The following is a 22,663-nucleotide window of genomic DNA, read 5'->3' on the forward strand; positions in this document are numbered from 1 at the left end:
GTGGAACAGTTACTCAAGGAGGTGAAGGACGTTAAGTCTGATGGCACTATCACGCGCTTTTATCGGTCTCATGACTACAGGCCAAGATGCACGATATGCATGGGTGGACGGCAGTGAAGTACTGTAAGTGCCATTAACCATCAGGAAAATGTTACAGTCAGGCATCACAGGTCATTCCACGCTATAATGGTTGTGACATGCACATGTGGTGACACTACCGAAGTAAACATTAGCAAGACTCCATGTCCTTTTCTACAAACCTATTATTATTGCACTATATTATTAAGTATAATCCGTAACTTTAAACGGTCCCAAAACTATTGGAAAGAGTATCGTATTCAGTTACATGCAGCGACCGAAATAAGTGACCATACCATATGCCTACTGCGTATTAGATACATTTCCTTTCTTTCTTATGATTGCTGGTAACATTTGATTATTTCTGATTATTGTTATTAGTTTCACATATTGGAGAGGGCGAGCTCCTCTGCCCGCGGGACAGAACATAGAGAGCTGTGCTCTGATGCTGACTGGAACATCAGAAGCTTCACCCGAGACGAGATGGTTCACCGTGCCCTGTGACGATGCTGAGGCTACCCGGACCTACGTCTGCAAGGCCAAGGCCAGAGGTAGCTTGTCAGTATATCCTTAGTAGGTGATGAAAAGGCGTGCACGCGTGGTAAAAGTACCACATAGACATGGTCGTTGGTAAAATAGCCCATCCAGGTACACTAGCCTATTGGACTGTGAACTACAATAGGGATCTATTCCGAATATCATGAGAATCCGTCGTTTCTTTAATATCCTCTTTGAAAGGTTTTGACAAACACTTGTTGCGGCGTGTATGTCCGTTGACTACTGGACATACTATGAAATTCATAGTTTGCGTTGAAGCATATATTCATCGTGGGACGTTTCTAAAATGATTTCTTTCTATACCAAGGCTGCAACAGGGGTTGGAGCATGGCTGGGAAGTCTTGTCTACGTGCCTTTACTCTTCCTGTCAGAAGTACAAACCCACCCCGGGACAGCTTCCGTCTGTGCCAGAGACAGGACTCAACTGTTGCAACTGTCAACTCGTCTGTTGAGGTTCTACGTGTACAAGATTATCTGGAACACATGTGGCCATTGTATCCGCGACCGCGTGTCTACATTAATATCAAACACCTGCGTGACACAAACACCTGCGGTGTACTAGAGCGGAGGTATGACATAGATGGTGACAGGTGGATCGTTCCGAAAACTGAATGCCAGTTTAGAAGACCCAACATGGTGCTCTGTTCTATGGATGTAGATGGTGGGTATTTCATGTAATGTACTTTAAGCGTCTAGGAAAGCTAGCTTGCCATAGTGAAATTGACAGATTCTGCAACTTAACTTGAAGTATCATTCCTTGCGAAGTCAGATTATTGATACCTTTTTTTTAGATTGTATTTTGCGTCTTTAGAAGAATGCATAAAGACTTACATTAAGACACTCTTCCACAGGGATAGGGCTGGGTATCGGTACAGCGTACCGGTACAAAACCGATTTTTCTTATTGGACCGGTCCAGAAAAACCGGACCTGAAAAAATTAGGTGGACCGGATGTTGGACCGATTAGAAAATTAACATATTATTTTATCAGGCATTCATACGTTTTGGCGCTTGCAGTTGGAAGAAAATGACAAGAGTGAAGTAGAGTTTATAGTAATTTCTACCAATGTTTACAGTCAATCGTACAGGTGCAGTTAGCGTTGTAGTATTTTAAACGCCAGTGTTATGTCTAATACTCCACCAAACAGATTTCTTTGTAATGAAATGGACCATTGGTATAAGTCATACTGAATCAGGTCCAGGTTCAGGTCCGGACCTGGACCTGATCCTCTGGACCTGAACCGGACCTGGACCTGAATTTTCTGTACCGGTACCCAGCCCTACACAGGGATATAGACATTGATATTTCAATGTACAAGATTCTATTACAAATGTAGCATACTGTATGTATTTCCAGCATCGACGTGCCCATCCTCATGTAAGTGCCTGGACGGAGTCGTCTACTGTCAGAGCAAAGGTCTGACCAGCATTCCACCAAAGATACCAAGAACAAGTCGCGAACTGTAAGTAGTAGAACAAGGAAATTATGGGTAATAGTGCCATGTTTTATATAGAATGTCTTTTATTTTCATAAATTCATCTATGAGTACTGGTCTAATGGAAAAACAGATGAATTACTATGATCAATAATTAAGAAATCAATCTTGCTAGCACGAATTGTCGGGAGGAAAAATGAAGACTTTATCTAACATGTATCAACAGAGGGTATTTATTGCCAAACGTAAGAGACAAAATATAGCTGCGATTACAAACTCGGGCTATAACAATATAACATGTACTTTCAGATATTTTGCAGGCAACAGACTCAACTTGACGAAGACTTCCCTGAGAACATGGGGTCTGCTCACGACACTGTAAGTATTTAGTGTTGCCTAAGATCAATAAAGTTCAGCCGACGGAATATCTCCTATTTCACCAGCCATCTGCTAACCAAAAACCGGATCATTGCCTTCCGGCAATAGATTCCAATGTAGTCCTTCTTAATCGATGCTTGTCGTAGTTGTTACATGTGGCCTAGCATATTTTGACAATGCAGCTTTGGCTGTGATACGACGGCACCCCACTATGTACTGTCCCCATCCATGCCTATAGTGTCATTATCTCTCTTGACTGCTTTTACGGTCATACATTACCATGAACACAACAAGGATGCACAATCGAGACCTGGTCTCTCTACCTGTTTAATGCAATCATGAGCATGTACTCATAGCGAGGTTTATGAATCTTATGTGGAAGATCGGTACTAAGATCTTCTTCTACTTCCAGTGTTGTACTGCGCTGTTAAATAATGAAAAGAAATTACACGTTGAACCTGTAATTGTGAGTGACTTACTTACAATGTATTTTTCAGGGACATCAGTAATAATTCCCTCACAGACATACCGACTGGTGCCTTCTCTAGCCTCTTTAGGTTAAGAAATCTGTGAGTACGTTCAAAGTGCACATCAATATATATATTTTGTGTGCCTATGTAGATGATAATGTTTCAACTTACCCGACTTATATACGTAACACTATGATTGATGCTGCTGCTTGCAACTTGCTTTGAAAAAGTTCAAAGTATAAAAGTGCTGTTGTTGTTATCTCCTACAGAAACCTCAGTTTAAACCTAATTACGAACCTGAGGGCTGGCACCTTTGATGGGCTGGAGAACCTGGAAGTGCTGTAAGTGTGCGGGTACCTATTATTTTTGGCAAGAAGGTTATGTATTCGTCAACGTTTGTGAGTGTTTGTATCTCGCCTGGTGACTTTGAAAAAGGAAAAGTCAATGAATGATTGCTGCATTTAACGACTTTTGACCTGCAGGTAATTTAAGTTATTCCCAGTATTTTGTACCTGCTGTGGAATAGCAATCTTCACGCTGTGTAAGGTAGTAGGCGAGAAGTATATTTACAATCTTCTACTGATTATTGAAAGGATATCAAACACTGACAGGCTGCTCTTTCTTTCCCTAGTGACTTGACAGGCAACAACGTGCATGACGTAGACGTAGATATTTTCGTGAGTCTACTCAACCTCCGAGATCTGTAAGTATTTGAAAGAACTGACATCTATTTACACGGGGCTAACGTGTAACGTTACGCAGCTTTCGGGTGTTGAATGAACACTTAAGATAAGCGTGATGAATGTGTACAGAGTGAGAGATTGGAATAGCAGTAATCTGTAGTCAGGCGTTTACAAAAATCGATACCATTGCGGCAGATGTGCACGAGAGGCGGGCACGTCTCGTTAACGGGTCCGATTACAGTAATTTTGTGGTTGGCGTAGTTTCACGGCCTTCTCCGTAATTAGAGCCTGCCAAAGCGCCAGGGAAAGTCACCTGGACGGCGCGCGCATGACTGTCTCTTCTCTCTCTTTGCAGGAAAACTAATCAGTACAAATTGTGCTGTTTGTCGCCCCACACGAACGCGTGCTTTGCCGGGCACGACCATATATCCTCATGTGAGCACCTCATCAGGAGCAGGGGCCTAGAAGTTACTGCTTGGGTCTTGGTTGTAGTGTCAATTGTGGGAAACGCGCTCACCTTGATTCACTATGTTACACAAAAACCAACTGAGTCATCGGCGTTTTTCTGCTGCAACCTCGCAATAGCCGACAATCTTTCAGGGATATACTTGATTATCATTTCATCAGCGAATTCCTATTTCAAGGATAGGTATTACCTTGAAGATGAAAGATGGCGAACTCATATAGCATGTAGCATAGCCGGAGGACTGATTGTGTTTAGCAAGATGGCTTCCCTTACGATTGTAGTAGCTATCGTTTCCCACATGTACGTGGTATCTCGTCTGGTGACGACACGGTGGAAATGCACATGTAATGTACTCATGATGGCTTTGTGTTGGCTATTCGCACTCCTCTGTACCGTTCTGCCCATGCGATTTCAACTTGATCAGATAAAAGACAAGGAAACTTCGGCTGCCTGTTCGCCATTTGTTGACATCATCAGAAAACATGGACGGTGGAGACACTGGTTTGTGCTTCTAGTTGCTATACCAACCATAATGGTAGTAGCTTCAATTGCCTTATTGGGATTATGCTGCTTTGTCGAGGCATTTTATAGAACTAATAAAACAAAGAATAACATAAAGCGTCCGCCAGAGGAACAACGAACAATGAAGTTGATAATTGCTACAAATTCCATAAGCTGGCTGTCCGTTGCTTTCGTTGGGATATTCTGTACAGCACAGGATGAACTCGTTGTCGCGTTACTGCCATGGGTGGTGCTTCTTGTTGTGCCTCTCTCGTCGGGACTAAATCCATTGATTCAACTGGTGGCGATCGCTGCAAGTTGGTTCACGAGGAGGAGAGGGGTGTCTGGCAGGAAAGATGAGGAAGGGAACTCGCACACGTCAGCGGACCAGGTCAGATGGAGTCTCCGTGGAACTTCTGGTCCAGCTGGCGATGAGCTGGGTGGTACGTACTAGTATGAAACTACAAACCGATGGCTCTTAAGCTTGATGGATGAATGAATATTTTTTTATCGACAACTGAACATTAATTAATATTGTACAATGTATAGTTGCAGTAGTATACAACGACGCAACCAGTCTATTGCTACGTATCCGACTACAAAGTACTATAGATAATAAATAGTACATGTGTTAGGTTATCGCCACGTGTTGATTTGTTTGGAATGAAGTATACTAATAAAGAAATTTACCTATGTAGGTACAAATGGCCATAGGTCTCGGGCATGATAACAGTATACGGAAATATCAGTCTGTGTACCAGGGTGAAGTGTTCGCATCAGCGTTTCTCTATCTTTGTTGCAAGCCATCGCAAAGTGTAATTCATCTTGGATTGCAAATATATGAGAAATGGTTGTACTTTCGTTTATAACCTATAAATCTCAAAACATCGACATATGTATGTTTTATCCTCTTGTCTCATTCAGCCATCGCAAAGACAGAAAACACCGAGCAGATGCAGCTGTATTTGCAGTGCATTGAGAAAGATGTTGAGCCAATTCACGTAACAAAAGTATTGCTGCATTTCAATAAAGAGGTGAGATGTTTTTAAATCAATGCAGCCCTTTGGGCAGCACTCTGCTTAAATGAACTACAACGATTATAACTAGATCAGCTATATATTATTATATGCAACGTCGTAAGCATCAAGAATGTAAAAACTTATAACACATCAACATATTGTATATTTCTATATACTCAACTATTTGGGATAACTCTGTGATTGTTTACACGAGTTGATTATTTGATGTATCGGCTTTGCAAACGGATCACCTTTCCGCCACACCTTCCGATGTGTTGAAGAATTTTGATAGATAAGAAGACGAATCTATCCACTTTCTCAAAGACACGTGGGTGCCTTGACCTTAAAAGTAGAATTGTCATGTTGTTGTCGGTAATGGTGGGGAAGAACGCATAAGCTCGAATGCGAGTTAATAAAAGCGTGGAAATTTATGTGTACTAAGTAACTTCATGTCGTGCTAATCCTTGTTTCAGGTACCGCAAATATTGCTCTTGTTTTTCTCTATTTCTCTAGGGTAACCCTGTGGATGAGGCAACAGTTACAGCTGAGATGATGGTACTTAGGAAAATTGGTCTCGCCGGGAGTCTCCAGAATGTAATTAACCAATGTGCGATTGCAGACAAAGATGTATACAAGTGGTAAACATGTTAATCTTTATTATCTATCAATTTGATACATACGATAACACCTGTTGCGAAGGAATTCAGAATGATACATACATTACCTTTGCAACCACATTTGAAAGCTTACACTTAGTGTCATTGATAAGTCAACATGATTACCAATAGGAATGTCTAACTAAACTAACGTTTGAGACCGCATCTGGAAGCATCGACATCTAGCTGCGGTGTGTAATCGAGCCAGTAAGAATTACCCTGTGGAAGGTGACTGATGGTCAACGAAACGTCGGTCTTGATGGCACTTGGTGTAGAAGGAACTTTTGTTATCCACTGAATGGAGTGAAGTCTTTAAGCCTGCTCAACATAACATTGATTGAGACCTGAACAGCAGGTTTGTAATAGGGAATCTGTATTGAACCCGAACTCACTTTACTTACCCAGGGTTCTACACACTACTCGTCATCACTACACTTTGAGGGAGGTGCTGACCGAATTGACATCTGAAGATATTCTAACCATCAACCTGGATGTAATAAAGGCCTTGAACTTCCTGCACCGAAACGACATCATCCTCGGCAGAATGTCACTGGATAGTCTCTTAGTCGTAAAGGTGAGTTACAAACCTTTTAAAAAGCCGTTCAGGTGACACTGCATTCATGTGATATTCAAGAGGTTCTTTGTTTGTCCGTATTACACCCGGTAAATCACATAATGGAGAAACATGTACACCAGGTTTTACCAAATAGCATATCTGGGCAGATTTATTTATCGACTCACACCGGGATATACTCTTTTTCGATAAATGCGGTGGGTTCTTAAACGTGCTTGAGGTGTGGGTCTCCATAAATACGGGACTACTATTTAACGTGCTATCCAAGGGATGTCCCTTGACGAAAGTAGACCTACCCGTTTTCATTTAAACCGAGCGAGGAAATGGATGTAAAATCAAGACTTGTCAGGGATTCGAACTCAGTTCCTCCAGGTTCAAGAACCCTACCCACAAGGCTCCCGTGCTGCCCACCCAGCTTAAGCGGATTTTGGATTGTACCGCGTTGTCCAGAAATGTGCGTAATATGCCAAGCAAATAATACGCTTTATCCAAATGCATTTCCAACTGTTCCAGGAGCCGCAATTGACACTCATCATTGCTGACTTCTCCCATGCCAGGATCGTCGTTAAAGAAAGGAACCGAAGAAAAGACTTTGACGCCGACTTTAGGGAATGGAAGAAACTAAAAGGTGTTATCGAACTTTACTCAACCAGTCTAGCTCTCCCATTCAAGATCACTTTCAAGAAAATTTAAGATCTTCTAGTATTCAATGATGAGGCGTTTAACTTGCTGCCTTCATGCCGTCTTATACCCCCCCCCCCCAAAAAAACCCAAATCTTTGTTTATTTCATGAAAGTAATCAATTTTTTTAGAAACCAATGGTATCATAGTGTTTTAGCAACCTCGGAATATCAAGCCGTAAAATTACACTCGTTTAATGATCATTTAGCCTTGTCATTCACGTAGCCTTGCTTCGTGTGTCATGATTGTCAGGTGTACGTATGGTAAATCAATGACAGATCACTGCACTGAGACAATATAAAGCCACCATTACATATTGAATGTGTAAGGACACCATATACCTCTGTTCAGTTCGCCAAAGAATGTAATTTATGTGTGGCTTCAGGACAAAACTGTACTACTAAATTAAGAAATCAATAAACGTAAGAGTAATGAATATGATGGATATCCACAATGTTAGCCTGCAGGGCTCACTCCAATAAAAGTACATATCATCTTGACAGCATCGACGGTACAGTTATCGACAATGTACTTCTCCTGAAGCCTGCAGTTAACCGAAATGTCGCAAGATGTCAGGCTTTACCAATTCGTTATTTCTGCCATAGAACTTAGCAGCATGGCTGGCCAGTGCGCTGCTTGTATCTAACACCCCCATTCCTCTCAGGCGGTGATTGAGATTTCACACTGACCGAGCGATTGGAGTGCTAAACGAATTTCATGATGAAAACTAGAGTTCGACGAACACATCCCTTCGCCAAATAATCATGCCTTTGTATTACTATATAGTACCTACCCCAACAATAAATGACTGCTTGAACTGTGTTCCTTACAAACCCACAAATGCTATCAAAAACAAGACTGTGACCACAGATGACCTGGTAGCATCCCTGGTCAATCAGAATCTCGTGCTTGTCAGAGGATTTTCTCCCGAGTTTAAGAGCGTCCAGCTCACAGGCTCCTTGAGCAAAACATCTGAGAAAAAGCTGTGTCCATAGGTCAAAATGAGATAATATAGAAAACAGTTTATTTCTGTTTATTGGCCACTGATCACAATTAAATGCATCTTTCCATGTAGATTATTATCTAAAGTACTTTTCAGCCAAAAACAATGCAAACAAGTTTGAAAGTACTATCATGGAATTCAGTGGATTTATGAACTTTTAATTATGCAAATTAGCTGTTGATTTGCATAATTAATATTACATTATGTAAGTCATCACTTAGGCTATCTACCACTGAAAAATCACAACCACAGCATGTTCAGAACATGAGATGTCAAAAATTGAAATTTTGCTGCAGTACCTTAGGAAACCGCTAGGGAGCCCACTATCATACTCGACCTTTGTTTTCCTGACCCCTACCCACCTACGAAATATCATCAGGATCCTTTCAAGGCTTTTCGGGTTATGCATTCCACAAACAAACGGACGCGCACACTCCAACAAACACAACCCAAAAATCCTGATGATCCGTCAACACGTTCTCGAGTTATTCTCGTCCAAAGTTTGGAAGGAAATTGGTGCCTGCAGTTCCCAAAAAGCCACTAGGGGGTCCAAACTCACAGCACTTACTCTCTGCCCCAAGGGTTATCTACCAATCAAAAATCATGACCACAGCATGTCCAGAACGCGCAGTGTCAAAATTAAAAGTTTTGCTGCTGTACCTTAAGCAGCCACTAGGGGGCCCATTATCGAACTTGACCTTTGTTATCCTGACCCCCAACCACCTACCAAACATCATCAGGATCCATTCAAGGGTTCTCGAGTTATGCTATTTACAAGAAAGCGGACGCACACGTTTGGCCCGCTACCGTCCTGACGGAAAAAGGCTACGCCAACCATTTTCGAACATGACCTTCCTGTTCGCAACCGCTACTCAAATACCAAATATCATTACAATCCATACACAGCCTCTCAAGTTATATGCTGTTGACCTACATGTAGGGACACAACATGAGGCCTTAACCCAAAATATAACCTTCTCGGCGAAGGTAAAGATAAAATATGTTTAGGCCTCGTGTGTTTGTTGTCAGTAATGATTTTACATCTTGCATGCTATCCCAATATATCATGAAGGCAAAGGTTACGCGCGATCGCCGACTACAAAAAGAATGCGGGCTCAGCACGGTGCCAATTACGACACTACTGTTATACTGTTACATGCTGTTTACCTCTTTTCTGCTGACCGACAGTCATTCATGGCATACAGTGTTTTTTCAACACTGTGTCGACACAGCTGGGGTTTTCCCAGGCCTCATCAGACATACATGAATTCCTAAATAATTCCAACAATTTGAAAAATCACTTTAGATAAATATGAAGGCAACATCCCCGTAATCTCTTATCAAGGGGAATACTATACCATTAGGCTCGCCCTATGTTATTGTGTGAGCTTAAAAAAGTACCCTAAATCTGCTTCTTTTTACCAGCCCGTTGGTCATTAACACAATTATACAATACCATTCGGCTGAGCCTTAAGTACTGAGTGCGAGTTTTTTTATGTTCATATTTGCAACAACAGCTATTATCTAACCTAAATTCTGATTGGCTTCTGACAGAAAAGGCAAGAAAAAGAAAAGAACACACCAGCAAAAACAGTTTTATTACCCTACCGGGCAAAACATAAGTTTTTTAGTCACAGCCAAGACATGTACAACAGCCGACGTCTCGGTGACCGTCTTCCATCTTTCTCATCAGGTTAATTCTGCTGGTTTTATTCCACATGTAGCTACGAGCGGAGTGGGATACTCTGAGTAGGGGGATAGTAGCTAGGAGCGGAGTGGGATGCTCCGAGTAGGGGGATAGTAGCTAGGTGCCGCTGCTGATCCTGCGGTCCACACGTAAATCATTGCCCTGGGGGAGGTGACAGACAGCCACTAAAATGTCCGCTGTTGTTTTGTACATACATGTACTTTTCTTGCGAACCTCGTTAAACAAACCTATATTATCATTCGGGAGATCTATTGCTTAGAAAGAAAAAGAGCAGTGATATTGTGTAATATTTATTCACACCTTCGTAACACGTACAGAAGGCTATAAACAAACGAAATTAGTTAGTGGCCATTTTGTTGCTGATCCAGCCGAGGAAGTTGTAGACCCTGGTGTAGAGGGTAGGGGTGTAGTTGGCGCCACACGGGTTCTCCCCCCAACTGACCACACCGGTCACTTCCCAACCGGACCGGTCAGCGGACGGACAAGCCAGAGGACCACCAGAATCTCCCTGTAAAACAGAATTGCATCTGTCTTAAGCGTGTGATTTGACAAAATAGATCAATAAAGGCAGAGAAGGTAATGTTACAACGTTTCTTTTGTTACCTCCATGAAAATGGAGGTGCTGTTCTCGGTGTGTCTGTGTCATTTTCATAAATTTGTTTTAAGCCTTGTAGCTATTACCAAAGCATCGTGCGATACCTCATTTCAGACATGTTTTTTCTACCAGATGATAAACTATATCCTAAATTGACGAATGGTTTATAACAAAACAATAATATGAAATACTTCCAATAGCACGACGAACTAGAAAAGTCTACACAGTGGTCGAGCAAAGTTTCTTTGGGTGGCACTCTGTTTTAGCAATGACATGTGTAATAGATAGTGTGAATCACAGGTGTTCCTTTCTATGGCCCTTACTTATACATGATAAAATGTACTTAAGCAACGACTTACGACGCACGAGTCTCCCCCCTGAGACAGAGAGTCGTAGCCGGCACAGACCATGTTATACGAGTTGTAGCTGCTCTGCCACGCAGCGCTACAGTAACTGTCGGGCTTGATGGGTACTCGGGCTTGCTTCAGGGCTGTCGCCATTACCTCAGTACCTGTTTGAATATTGAATCTTTATGTAGGGAAGTATTTCTATTCATTTTTTTTCTATACCTTATCAATGCTTATCTTTCAGGGATGAGAATAACATATAGACATACAGACATAGAGAACACAAGGTTGAAAGAAACATACATAATCATTACATAAGGTATACTTATTAACCAACTTCAACGGCTAGAACTTTGGAATCAGAATCAGTAGGTCCTGAGTTCGATGCTCGCAATGCCCCTGCCCCCACCCCCATGACGGTGGAGTGACGCCCACCGAGCCTCACGGCTAATCTGTCTAAAGGTGCCAAAGAGACCTACGGGTTTGGTGCTGCCAGCGTGTCAACATCTGCACACTTGCCACTAAGACCCGTGAATATTTTATCAACCAACTATTAGCTTACTTGTAAAAACATGTTGCATTGTCTTTTTGAAATTAGAAGGACCCAGCGAAGAGATTAGATGTTTGGTTGCAGGGTGCCCAATAGATTGATGACACGATAGATAATTTGTGTTTTGGCTTTGTTAGTTTGAAAATGTTGGAATTTGGATTCTCAGATAGTTGAAGATGTAGAAATGGACAGGAACAATGATAATGGAGTTTTCTTTTACACAACCATTTAAGTCTCACTGCCTTCGTTTCGACACCTGTCGGACATTTCCCTCAGAGGTAATAACCGAGGCGAGGATACAAACTTAGCTACGCTTGGGATTGTGTTCTTGCCGCAAAAGTGCCACCTAAACAGAAGCTCTGAGGAAGTTGTCTAATAGGCATCGAAACGTAAGCAGGCGAGACTTGAGGCTTGTATGTGAAAGAAAACACCATTATATTATGATTCGAAGTCTACAAATATCAAAACAAATGACCTTGAGAATTGTATCCAATAGCGCCCCAGCCCGTCACGTAACAGTCGGTGTTGTCTGGCGTCATGCTGGTTGGCAGGCAGATGGAGCTGACCTTCTGGGACATGGTGACGGGACGGTCTAGCTTCAGCAGGGCGATGTCGTTATAAGGATGGGGTGTGTGGCGGTACTGCTCGTGCTTGATAACCCTGATGACGCTCCTCTCCTGTTCGGCACTACCGTCCACCTGGTGTAGGCCTAGCTTGATTTTCCAGTAGGAGGGATAGCCGTACCTAGATGGAAAGATAGGGTTAGGGCCTGTGCCCGCTAGGAGTGTATCCCCGACTGGACTTGGAAGCCACATATTTGTCCAGGTGAATTGCCGGACACGGGGGGTACCTCTCACTGTTTTCATGGGTAGCTCACGGCGCGGTGTCTATTTGTCGCTGGGTCCCGGGTTGATCTTAATTGCGTGTTAAAATAATCCAGGGGCCCGGTCGTGCTCCAAAATAGCCCGGTATTCGCAGGGTGTCCCACGGGTCCACGTAGCAGCCATGCCCCAAAACAGCCCGTATAACCTCACGAAAAAATCATTTGACTAATACACCCGCGCCTTTATGTTACATTAGCCTTGAAGCAGACACAGTAAAAGAGGTTAACACATTTGTTATGAGTACATCTAACCCAGGTCACACTTACTCGTGTATACAATGTGCCGCTGTGAGAACCCACTGGTCAGAGATGAGTGACCCGCCGCAGAAGTGGATCCCGTTGGCCAGGCTGAGCCGCAGACTGACCTGCCACGGCCAGGAGTTGGCAGTAGCCTGGGCACCTCCCAGGATCTTACCACTGGTGGAGGGACTGATGGCCTGCCGTCCGCACTCGCCCGAGGAGCCTGTTGTACCAGTACCAGTACCGGTACCTGTGCCTGTTCCGGTTCCTGTGTTACCTTATGGGCAATATAACATGCCTGATTTTACATACATATGCATACCTACCTTGTCCCTACAAGGTAGTCAAGAGGGTAATGTAGTCGTTTTTGACCACATGACATCCACACTCGTATAGACACACCATCACAAAGTTGTTGCTTGTTTTAAAATAAGGCATTTTGTTTTGCGCACGCTTGGATCATTAAGTTCACGGTTCCGAGTACGCATGTGCAGTTACAGAAACCGAGGGTGATATCATGTCAGAATTATATAGCATTAGTATCAGGTGGTACTTCATTTATTACGTAATAATTGTGAATATTAAGGGTGAATATAAATACTACCTATGTGATTTATATTTGTTGTTAAATATTTAGTTTATTCAAGACGTGATCATCATTTTGTTTGCAAGTGAATAACTGATATCGTATTGTTTTAAGTGACATTTCTAAACTTACTACAACTCAGTTCGTCAGCAAAGTTTGGGCAGTGATAGTACTGCCCGTCACACCACTGGCTCTCAGGCACATAGTTCCCATCTCCACACGCTACCATCTGACCTGGACTGGCTGACATCAGGAACAAATGTTAGCTTTGTCAGCTTTGGTAAACAGAACAACTGGCTACTATCCGGTATCACACAGACACGTGTGACACTCTGAGCTTTGTAACAGCTGGTAAATGGCATTTCTTAAAACGTAGAATATATGACTCTTGACTTCAGTCAAACATTAATCAACAGTCATACGTTATTCTTTTCATTGACCTGTGCGTGCCTGTCTCACCGAATTCGAAAAGTGACAGGGAAAGAAATACTAGTAGATATGACGGTCTTATAATGATGGATCGACACTCGTTGTCTGCTGAATTTATAATGACACTCAACGAAAAATGTTCGCTTGGATGTTGAATTTATACCATGTTTCTGAGCTCAAAATATAAGATAAGCAACAGAAAATCATATGTGAGTTATATCCTGAATAACTAAGGTAGACTTACTACAGCTGAGTTCATCGGCCATGTTGGCACAGTGATAGTACTGTCCGTCACACCAGTAGTCAGAATGGATGTAGGTACCGTCTCCACAGGGCACAAAGCTACCTGGGAGACATAATTACATAAACCGTAAATATGCACGATTAAAGGAGGACGGAATGTTCACGTGTATCATGCCATCTGACCTTTATCATGTAATGCGAAAACTCTGCGAATTTGTCTACATATACTTAAAGGATAAGGAAAAGGCTTTGTAGATTCAGTTTCAATATAACGTAGACTATCTACACTCTCACTTACGTTACCTAACGTAAAGCATTTAGCCCATAGATCATTGTCATGATTGTAATTGCCATAGACCAACTCAGCCAACGAAACCCCAACATTCAGGAAGGAAAACTTTCTGATATCTTTACATTATTTTCGACGCAAACTTACATCACATGCAAGACTGTAGTAATAAGACATGCTTGACTGTCAATATTTGCCCTTTCTGTAATATATTAATTACATAGGATAGACATTTCATAGCGAATGATACATTATCGGCACGCCATGTTAAGCTAGTCTATAGGTATGTTTTGACAAGGTGATAGAGAAAAATGGCCTACTCACCCCACTGCCTCTTCTCAACCTTCTGCAGAGGTGTCTCTTCTGTCAGATGCACAAACCGGATATTACCGGTACAGTATATCATTCATTAGAATTGCCAGTTGGCCATTTCTCCTTTTCCTTTTGCGTTACGTTGGTTATCTGGTAATCTCAAATGAACCTTGTACACAAGTTGGCTCAAACCTCCACGTAATATTTATATAGAATGAAAATGTCATATCACTTAGGAAATGCGCAAGGTAACCTTTACTTAAGCAACTTGGAAACGTCCGGCCGTTTCAGGTAGATCTTTCGTCAGTGACTGCACAAGATCAATGATAGTTCAACAGGTATTTAACCATAAGTTATTGATGAACATACCTTTAGGTTCGTTGTGAAAGACCTCCCCATAATGCACCATACCATATCTCGGTGGTTCACGGTACGACTCGGCACCAGCTGTTACACAGTGAGTGAAGGTCAGATATGTGAAAAACGACAAATGTGCCCGAACTTTGTCATACTTAACATTGGGGAATTTTCCGGTGACGTAATGGTACGTTACATTTCCATTCAACCAGATGCTGTGACCTCAATCTCATCTCAATTTGATACTGAGAAAAACCCTCTACGAGGGCATCTCATTCAGGGGAGGTGCAGGTCCGTGCGGCCGGTGGCGTGATAACGAAACTTGCGGACACTTGAATATTATTAGACAGACTGCTCAGACTGCTCAACGGATTTCAAAGATAAAGATTATAAGAATTATGTTACGTTTTGTGTATATAGTTGTATTTGTAATCATACTTTTACATCTTACATTATAATCTAATCATCAAATCTCATTTTGGTCGCTGTAAGGTCGTTCAGTCGTTCGGCGGAGAGGGAGCCTTAAGAACGTTTGGCCCCCATGGAATACCTGCATACCTGTAAAGAGTTCATTATCCCAGTTCAACAATCACCACCCCTGTTCCTTGCCGTACAAGAAGAGCGGAGTCAACCATATGCTTCATACCAATTAATGATAGCTATAGAAACAACGATACTTGTAACACCCAGGAACCAAAAAAAAGAACTAAAAAAAAAAGAATGTAACCGTCCTTGAGGAGGGGGTCATACTGCGAACATGTATATCAATTCCTTATGAGTTTCATATTTACATTTCTGGGCTTAGATAAAGTTTGCGACGAGGATTTTGTTTTAATTTTACCCACCGTTATGCAGTCCGGTGATCGACCCGAAAAAGGACTTCTTCGTCCGCAAACTTTACTAAGGCCCACAAGACGTCAATACGGAACTGATACGGGCTTGATATACGCGCAAGTGTGACCCCCTTACCCCACCTTCAAGTTGAAATATGTACTACGTTAATATGCAGTGGAAAAGAAGCAAGGGTGCATGGTACCTTAAGTTAAACAAACATCATACCTTTGAGTGACAGGACAGACACCACGGACACAACCAGCCACAACATCCTGCTTGTGTTACCGGACAGCTCGCGAGGAAGAATCTTTTAGAGCTGGTTTTCTGGTATCCTTATATGCAATTACTTCTTATCCCACCCAGCCAACCACAACTGTTCTTTTGCCTACGTCATCTCACCTCTAATCATAATCTGGTCAAATATGTGTTCTGCATTAAGCAGATAGTCGAATGAGTTATCGCCTTGTGCAAGCATTATGGTAGCATTTCAACCGGAAAGGTCGTAACCTATTAAATCATACAGGTAAACGCATACTTGTTCTTTCATGTTTTTGACAAACCTCTCAATCACACATAACTGGGGCATATATCAAGGGCTAACAACTGCGAAAAATTAGGATATACAAATACTGGTGAAATCATCATCTAATTTCCAAGTGAATTCTGTGTACCTTTATATGGTTAGAATCATAGCTGAATGAGTGAATGTACTTAGAACTGTACTTAGTCTAGTGGCTTTAAAATCATCGTAAATCGTGTACCCAATACGTTTAGTGTCACATTTTACACAAGCCAATTTCATCTACCCATAATCTTACCTGGCCTGGAGATAAAGGCATTGTGACTATACATACATGTATCCAGTCTAAAGCTCAAACGTAAAAGTATTACTAGTACTTCAAGAAGGGCGTTATAGTGTAGACTACTTCATCATACTTGCTCTATACAGCCTGCAAGCTGTTTTTAAGGTATGCAAATGTTCAAAAGAGAAATCTGAAGTCAACATTTTCCCTGGCCATAAATTTGACGCGTATACGTTTGGTCATAATCGTCGTAGGTAGTCGAATTCTCAAGGAGGCTGTAGCAAAAACAACTAACGACAAGACTTAAAGCCAGGGTGTCCCTTGACAAGCTTAGAACTTTATACGATACATTGACGACTATCCCAAGAATACCATTCCTTTCTCATCGTATGACTGTAGCACGACGAGTGAGACCTGACCAGTACCTTAAGCATGTATAACGTTGAAAAGCTACATTGGTTGCATGTAGAACACATAAAGGGAGACAACACACAACACGGACAGATATTAATGGTGAGGCAATCTGGAGAAGCAAGCAGTCCTGCAGTAACCTACACAGACGACTCCGACATTATGATAGGGTCGTCTACTTCGTCTATTCTAGCAAATATGCTGGAGTCGGGTCGCTGGTCCACGAAGCCCCGTCTGTTTCTCCGGAATGACCTCGTTCGCGAGATGGACTGGCTTTTCTTCCTCGCGTCTAGATCGTCGAAGCCACACCTCTCGGTGAAGGTGTTCCCAAACGTACCGTTCTTGTTGAAGAGGCGGTAGACTTGAAGCCACTTGTCCAGCTCTGGGTAGCTCTTACGCACCCGCGGCTGGGTGAGGAGGTGAGAAGCGCCACAGTGCGGTCGTGCTTGGTACTTCTCGTAGAGGAGCTCGTCGATGACCTTGTGAAATTGTGCAGCTCCGTACTCGCCAGGAAGAAATGGTAACTGGAATTGACATGCAATCTTAGAGGACACACAATATCTCAGTATCAAAACCAAACAGAGTATGAAGTTACTTCTTGAAAACACACCTTTCACCTGGCTGTATGTATGAAAATTTTTTTACGCGATGGATGTTTGTAGGGCATTGCTGTTAAGAAGAAAGGAGACCATAAATGTTTCTCATTGATTATACAAATGTGGTCCTCATTTACCAATCAGATATATCCTTAACAGTAAGCTTAATATTTCTCTCTTTTTGAGTTACATATGGCATATTTTTGAGCATTCTAACATAAAATGCAGGGTATTTATGAACTGTCCTCATTAATTATGCAAATAAGACACGATTAGCATTTAATTATGTAAGGCATCTCTGAAGCTATCTACATTCCAAATATCATGAAGATTCGTCAACCCATTCCCGAGTTATTCACCTCAAAAGGGATAATGCAACTACACATGCCTGTAGAATATGTATTAAATTGTACATTTGCTGTTGTTGGTGTGTTTTAGTATTTGCCTTTTATCCTATGGCCTGGCTGTATTTATAAAGGATGCGTGTGCGCTAGTGGTACAAGCTGCCAAGGTCGGTTGATGGATTCCAGATGTAATCTTTGCCCTGGCAGGAGTATCAGCTACACTCGGCTACTTGGGAATTCCCTTCGGGGAACGGAAGAATGCAGATTGCAGACAAGCATGATGCAACTACGCATGCGGGGAAAAATTCCACAGATGCCTACGACATTTTGGGAATTCCTGTCAAACGGACGCACACTATACTGTTAGGCTCACCCATGAGGCGTCGCCAAAAAGAAAAGGACACACCAGGGCAAAACATAACAAGATTCTTTATTCACAACTAATACATGTACAATACAACAGCCGACGTCTCGGTGACCATCTGTCATCTTTCTCATCAGGGTAATTCTGATTGGTTTTATTCCACATTATAGCTAGGTGCGGAGTGGGATGCTCTGAGTAGGGGGATAGTCGCTCGTTAAAGCTGCTGATCCTGCGGTCCAAGCGTAAAGCATTGCCCAGAGGGAGGTGACAGACAGCCACTAAAATGCCGGTTGTTGTTTTGTACATACCTTGGTTGCGAACAAAGAACGTTATGGATTTGGAGATCTATTGCTTAGAAAGAAAAAGAGCAGTAACATTATGTAACGTTTATTCAGACCTTCGTAACATGTACAGAAGGCTATTAACAAAAGAAATTAGTTAGTGGCCATTTTGTTGGTGATCCAGCCGAGGAAGTTGTAGACCCTGGTATAGAGGGTCGGGGTGTCGTTGGCGCCACACGGGTTATCTCCCCAACTGACCACACCGGTCACTTCCCAACTGGACCGGTCAGCGGACGGACAAGCCAGAGGACCACCATAATCTCCCTGTAAACCAGAATTGTACCATTCTTAAACACGGGATTTGACAGAATAGAGCAATCCATGCATCGAGGGTAATGTTACAACGTTTTTATTGTTTGTTTCCTCCATGACAATGGAAATTTGTGTCATTTGCAAAAATTTGTATTTAACCTTGTAGTTATTGCCCAAGCTTTAGGCGATACCTCACAAGGCGTTGTCATTTCGAAGATCTTGATCTACCAGATGATATACCGTAGCTATGTCCTAGATTGACGACTGAGTTGCTACAACAAAACAATGATATAAAATCATTCTGGTAGCACGACGAACTAGTAAAATCTACACAATGATCGAGCAAAGCATTTTTCGGTGGCGCTCTGTTTCAGCAGCGACCTGTGTTATAGTTAGTGTGTATCACAGGTGTTCCTTTCTATGATGGAATGTACATGAACAACAACTTACGACGCATGAGTCTCCCCCCTGAGACAGAGAGTCATAGCCGGCACAGACCATGTTATACGAGTCGTAGCTGCTCTGCCAGGCAGCGCTGCAGTAGCTGTTGGGCTTGATGAGTACTCGGGCTTGCTTTAGCGCCGTCGCCATTACCTCAGTACCTGTTTGAATATTGAATCTTGGTGTATAGGGTCGCATTTTATTTCGTTTATTTCGATATCTTTTATAGACTTACAGACATTGAGAACATAAGATTAAAAGAAACATATATGATAGAAATATACATACATACTAGAAACATCATAACATAAAATATGCTTATCAACTAGCTATTAACTAGCTTGTGAAAAAAAATGTTCCATTGTCTTTTTAAATTAGAAGAACCTGAAAGAGATTTGATGTTTGGTTGCAGCGTTGCAGGTATCGGAACGTAAGCAGGTGAGACTTTGCTTGTATGTGAAGGAAAACTCCAATATCCTATGATTCAAAGTCTACGAGTATCAAAACAAATGACCTTGAGAGTTGTACCCAATAGCGCCCCAGCCCGTCACGTAACAGTCGGTGTTGTCTGGCGTCATGCTGGTTGGCAGGCAGATGGAGTTGACCTTCTGGGACATGGTGACGGGACGGTCGAGCTTCAGCAGGGCGATGTCGTTATAAGGATGAGGTGTGTGGCGGTACTGCTCGTGTTTGATAACCCTGATGACGTTCCTCTCCTGTTCGGCACTACCGTCCACCTGGTGTAGGCCGAGCTTGATTTTCCAGTAGGAGGGAGCGCCGTACCTAGATGGAAAGATAGGGTTAGGGCCTACAGGTGCCCGCTAGGAGTATAGCCCTGACTGGGCTAGGAAGCCACAAATTTGTCCAGGTCAATTGTCGGACACAGGGGGTACCTCTAATTTTTTTGATGGGTAGTCCGCGGTGGATATTTGTCGCCGGGTCCGGTGTTTATTTCAATTGCGTATCTAAAACAAATTCAGGCCCAGTCGTGACCCAAAATAGCCCGGTAGCCGCAGGATGTCCCACGGGGTTAAGTAACTGTCACACTGTCACAGTAAGTAAAATGCAAAAATAGCCATTAAACTACCCCAGATCATACAAAGAAAATCACATGACTTATACAATCGCGCCTTTATAGTACATTAGCCTTGAAGCAGACACAGTAAAAGAGGTTAACACATTTGTTATGAGTACATCTAACCCAGGTCACACTTACTCGTGTATACAATGTGCCGCTGTGAGAACCCACTGATCAGAGATGAGTGACCCGCCGCAGAAGTGGATCCCGTTGGCCAGGATGAGCCGCAGACTAACCTGCCACGGCCAGGAGTTGGCAGTAGCCTGGGCACCTCCCAGGATCTTACCACTAGTGGAGGGACTGATGGCCTGCCGTCCGCACTCGCCCGAGGAGCCTGTTGTACCACCAGTGCCGGTACCGGTACCTGTTCCGGTTCCTGTGTTACCTTATGGGCAATATAACATGCCTGTTTTTTTTACAAACATATACCTACCTACCCTGTCCCTGGACCTTCAGGTCGTTGGGGACAAGGTAGTCAAGAGGGTAATGTGGTTGCTTTCGACCACATGACATCCACACTCGTATAGACACGCCATCACAAAGTTGTTGCTTTTTTTTAAAATAAGATATTTTGTTTTGCGCACGCTTGGGTCATTAAGCACGTTCATGGTTCGAGTACGCATGTGCAGTAACAGAAATCGAATTAGTATCAGGTGAAATTGTATTTCATTTATTACGTAAAAATTGTATCAAAGGGTGAATAAAATACTACCTATGTGATTTATATTGGTTGTTAAATGTTAAGTTTATTCAAGACATGATCATCATTTTGTGTGCGAGTGAATAGCTGATTTCGTATTGGTTTAAATGGCATTACTAAACTTACTGCAGCTCAGTTCGTCAGCAAAGTTTGGGCAGTGATAGTACTGCCCGTCACACCACTGGCTCTCAGGCACATAGTTCCCATCTCCACATGCTACCATCTGACCTGTACTGGCTGACATCAGGAACAAATGTTAGCTTTGTCAGCTCTTGTAAACAGAACAACTGGCTACTATCCGGTATCAAGCAGACACGTGTGACACTCTGCGCTTTGTAACAGCTGGTGAATGGGCTTCCTCAAAACGTAGAATGTATCCCTGAACTTCAGTCAAACATTAATCAACAATCATATGTCATTCTTTACATTGACCAATGCGTGCATGTTTAACCGAATTCAAAAAGTGTCAGAAAAGAAATAGATATGACGGCCTTATGATAATAAATCGACAATTTGTATATTTTTTTTCAATTTAGAATGACACTCGACGAAAAATGTTCGCTTGGATGTTGAATTTATGCAATGTTTCTGAACTGAAAATATAAGATATGCAACAGAAAATCACATGTGAGTTATATCCTGAATTAAGGTAGACTTACTACAGCTGAGTTCATCGGCAAAGTTTTCACAGTGATAGTACTGTCCGTCACACCAGAAGTCAGAATGGATGTAGGTACCGTCACCACAGGGCACAGAACTACCTAGGAGAAATACTTATAATTACATAAACCGCAAATATGCACGATTAAAGAAGAACAAAATGTTCACGTGTATCATGCCATTAAATTATCATGTAATGCGAAAACTCTGTGAATTTGTCTACTCAACTCAAACAACTGAACCCCTATATTCAAGAAGGAAAACTTACATAATCATTACCATTACATTAATTCCGACGTAATATCAATAGAAGGAAATGATGCTCAAAATCAACAGTAAAGCTACTCTAGATCTTACGATATAAGACATCACTGTTACATCACATGCAAGACTGTAGTAATAAGAAATGCTCGACTTTCAATATTTGCTCTTACTACATTTACATAGGATAGACATTTCATAACGAATGATGCATTATCTGCACGCAATGTTAAACTAGTCAATAGTCATGTTTTGACAAGGTGATTGTGAAAAAAATGACCTACTCACCCCACTGCCTCTTCTGAACCTTCTGCAGAAGTGTGTCTGTCAGATGGACAAGTCGGGATATTATTACTCATTTATTGTCAGTTCGCCATTTCTCCTATTCTTTTGTGTGTTATTTTGATTTTCTGGTAATCTCAAATAAAGCTTGTACGCAATTTGACTCAAACCTCCACGTAATATTTCTATAAAATGCAACTGTCATATCACTTAGGAAATGTGAATGATAACAGTTACTCAAGCAATTTGGAAACG

At 42.2% G+C, this 22,663-nt stretch overlaps 4 protein-coding genes across 5 annotated transcripts in view; 2 read left to right on the forward strand and 2 right to left on the reverse strand.

The window, feature by feature from the left end:
- On the forward strand, positions 1–5,649 carry LOC118412259 (G-protein coupled receptor GRL101-like). Its single transcript, XM_035814991.1, has 10 exons — positions 1–123; positions 460–629; positions 944–1,297; positions 1,993–2,098; positions 2,381–2,449; positions 2,947–3,018; positions 3,189–3,260; positions 3,551–3,622; positions 3,958–5,012; positions 5,494–5,649. The coding sequence occupies exons 1-10, from the start codon at positions 41–43 to the stop codon at positions 5,616–5,618; spliced, it is 2,178 nt and encodes a 725-aa protein (XP_035670884.1). The 5' UTR covers positions 1–40; the 3' UTR covers positions 5,619–5,649.
- A 181-nt stretch (positions 5,650–5,830) lies between these two features.
- Positions 5,831–7,570, forward strand: LOC118412566. The gene is made up of 3 exons (XM_035815509.1): positions 5,831–6,226; positions 6,650–6,818; positions 7,332–7,570. The coding sequence occupies exons 1-3, from the start codon at positions 6,138–6,140 to the stop codon at positions 7,509–7,511; spliced, it is 438 nt and encodes a 145-aa protein (XP_035671402.1). The 5' UTR covers positions 5,831–6,137; the 3' UTR covers positions 7,512–7,570.
- Positions 7,571–10,487: 2,917 nt separating this feature from the next.
- LOC118412338 (chymotrypsin B-like) overlaps positions 10,488–22,663 on the reverse strand; it is a 13,367-nt gene continuing 1,191 nt past the window's right edge. Inside the window, exons 1-9 of one of the 2 annotated variants that reach the window (XM_035815136.1) lie at positions 16,101–16,238; positions 15,054–15,131; positions 14,697–14,735; positions 14,085–14,186; positions 13,544–13,654; positions 12,853–13,102; positions 12,178–12,446; positions 11,165–11,316; positions 10,488–10,718 (exon numbers count right to left, since the gene is read on the reverse strand). In XM_035815136.1, the coding sequence (XP_035671029.1) occupies positions 10,548–10,718; positions 11,165–11,316; positions 12,178–12,446; positions 12,853–13,102; positions 13,544–13,654; positions 14,085–14,186; positions 14,697–14,735; positions 15,054–15,131; positions 16,101–16,146 (1,218 nt within the window). In that variant the 5' untranslated portion in view covers positions 16,147–16,238 and the 3' untranslated portion in view covers positions 10,488–10,547. Of the gene's footprint in view, positions 10,719–11,164; positions 11,317–12,177; positions 12,447–12,852; positions 13,103–13,543; positions 13,655–14,084; positions 14,187–14,696; positions 14,736–15,053; positions 15,132–16,100; positions 16,239–22,663 lie in introns of those variants that run through there. The other variant, XM_035815137.1, reaches the window with a different exon arrangement.
- LOC118412339 (chymotrypsin B-like) lies at positions 18,444–22,632 on the reverse strand. The gene is made up of 7 exons (XM_035815138.1): positions 22,415–22,632; positions 21,865–21,966; positions 21,332–21,442; positions 20,644–20,890; positions 19,942–20,210; positions 19,437–19,588; positions 18,444–18,998 (listed from the first exon to the last, which is right to left on the reverse strand). The coding sequence occupies exons 3-7, from the start codon at positions 21,426–21,428 to the stop codon at positions 18,828–18,830; spliced, it is 936 nt and encodes a 311-aa protein (XP_035671031.1). The 5' UTR covers positions 21,429–21,442; positions 21,865–21,966; positions 22,415–22,632; the 3' UTR covers positions 18,444–18,827.

The sequence above is a fragment of the Branchiostoma floridae genome, chromosome 3, assembly GCF_000003815.2.
Source record: "Branchiostoma floridae strain S238N-H82 chromosome 3, Bfl_VNyyK, whole genome shotgun sequence".
NCBI classification, from domain to species: Eukaryota; Metazoa; Chordata; class Leptocardii; order Amphioxiformes; family Branchiostomatidae; genus Branchiostoma; species Branchiostoma floridae.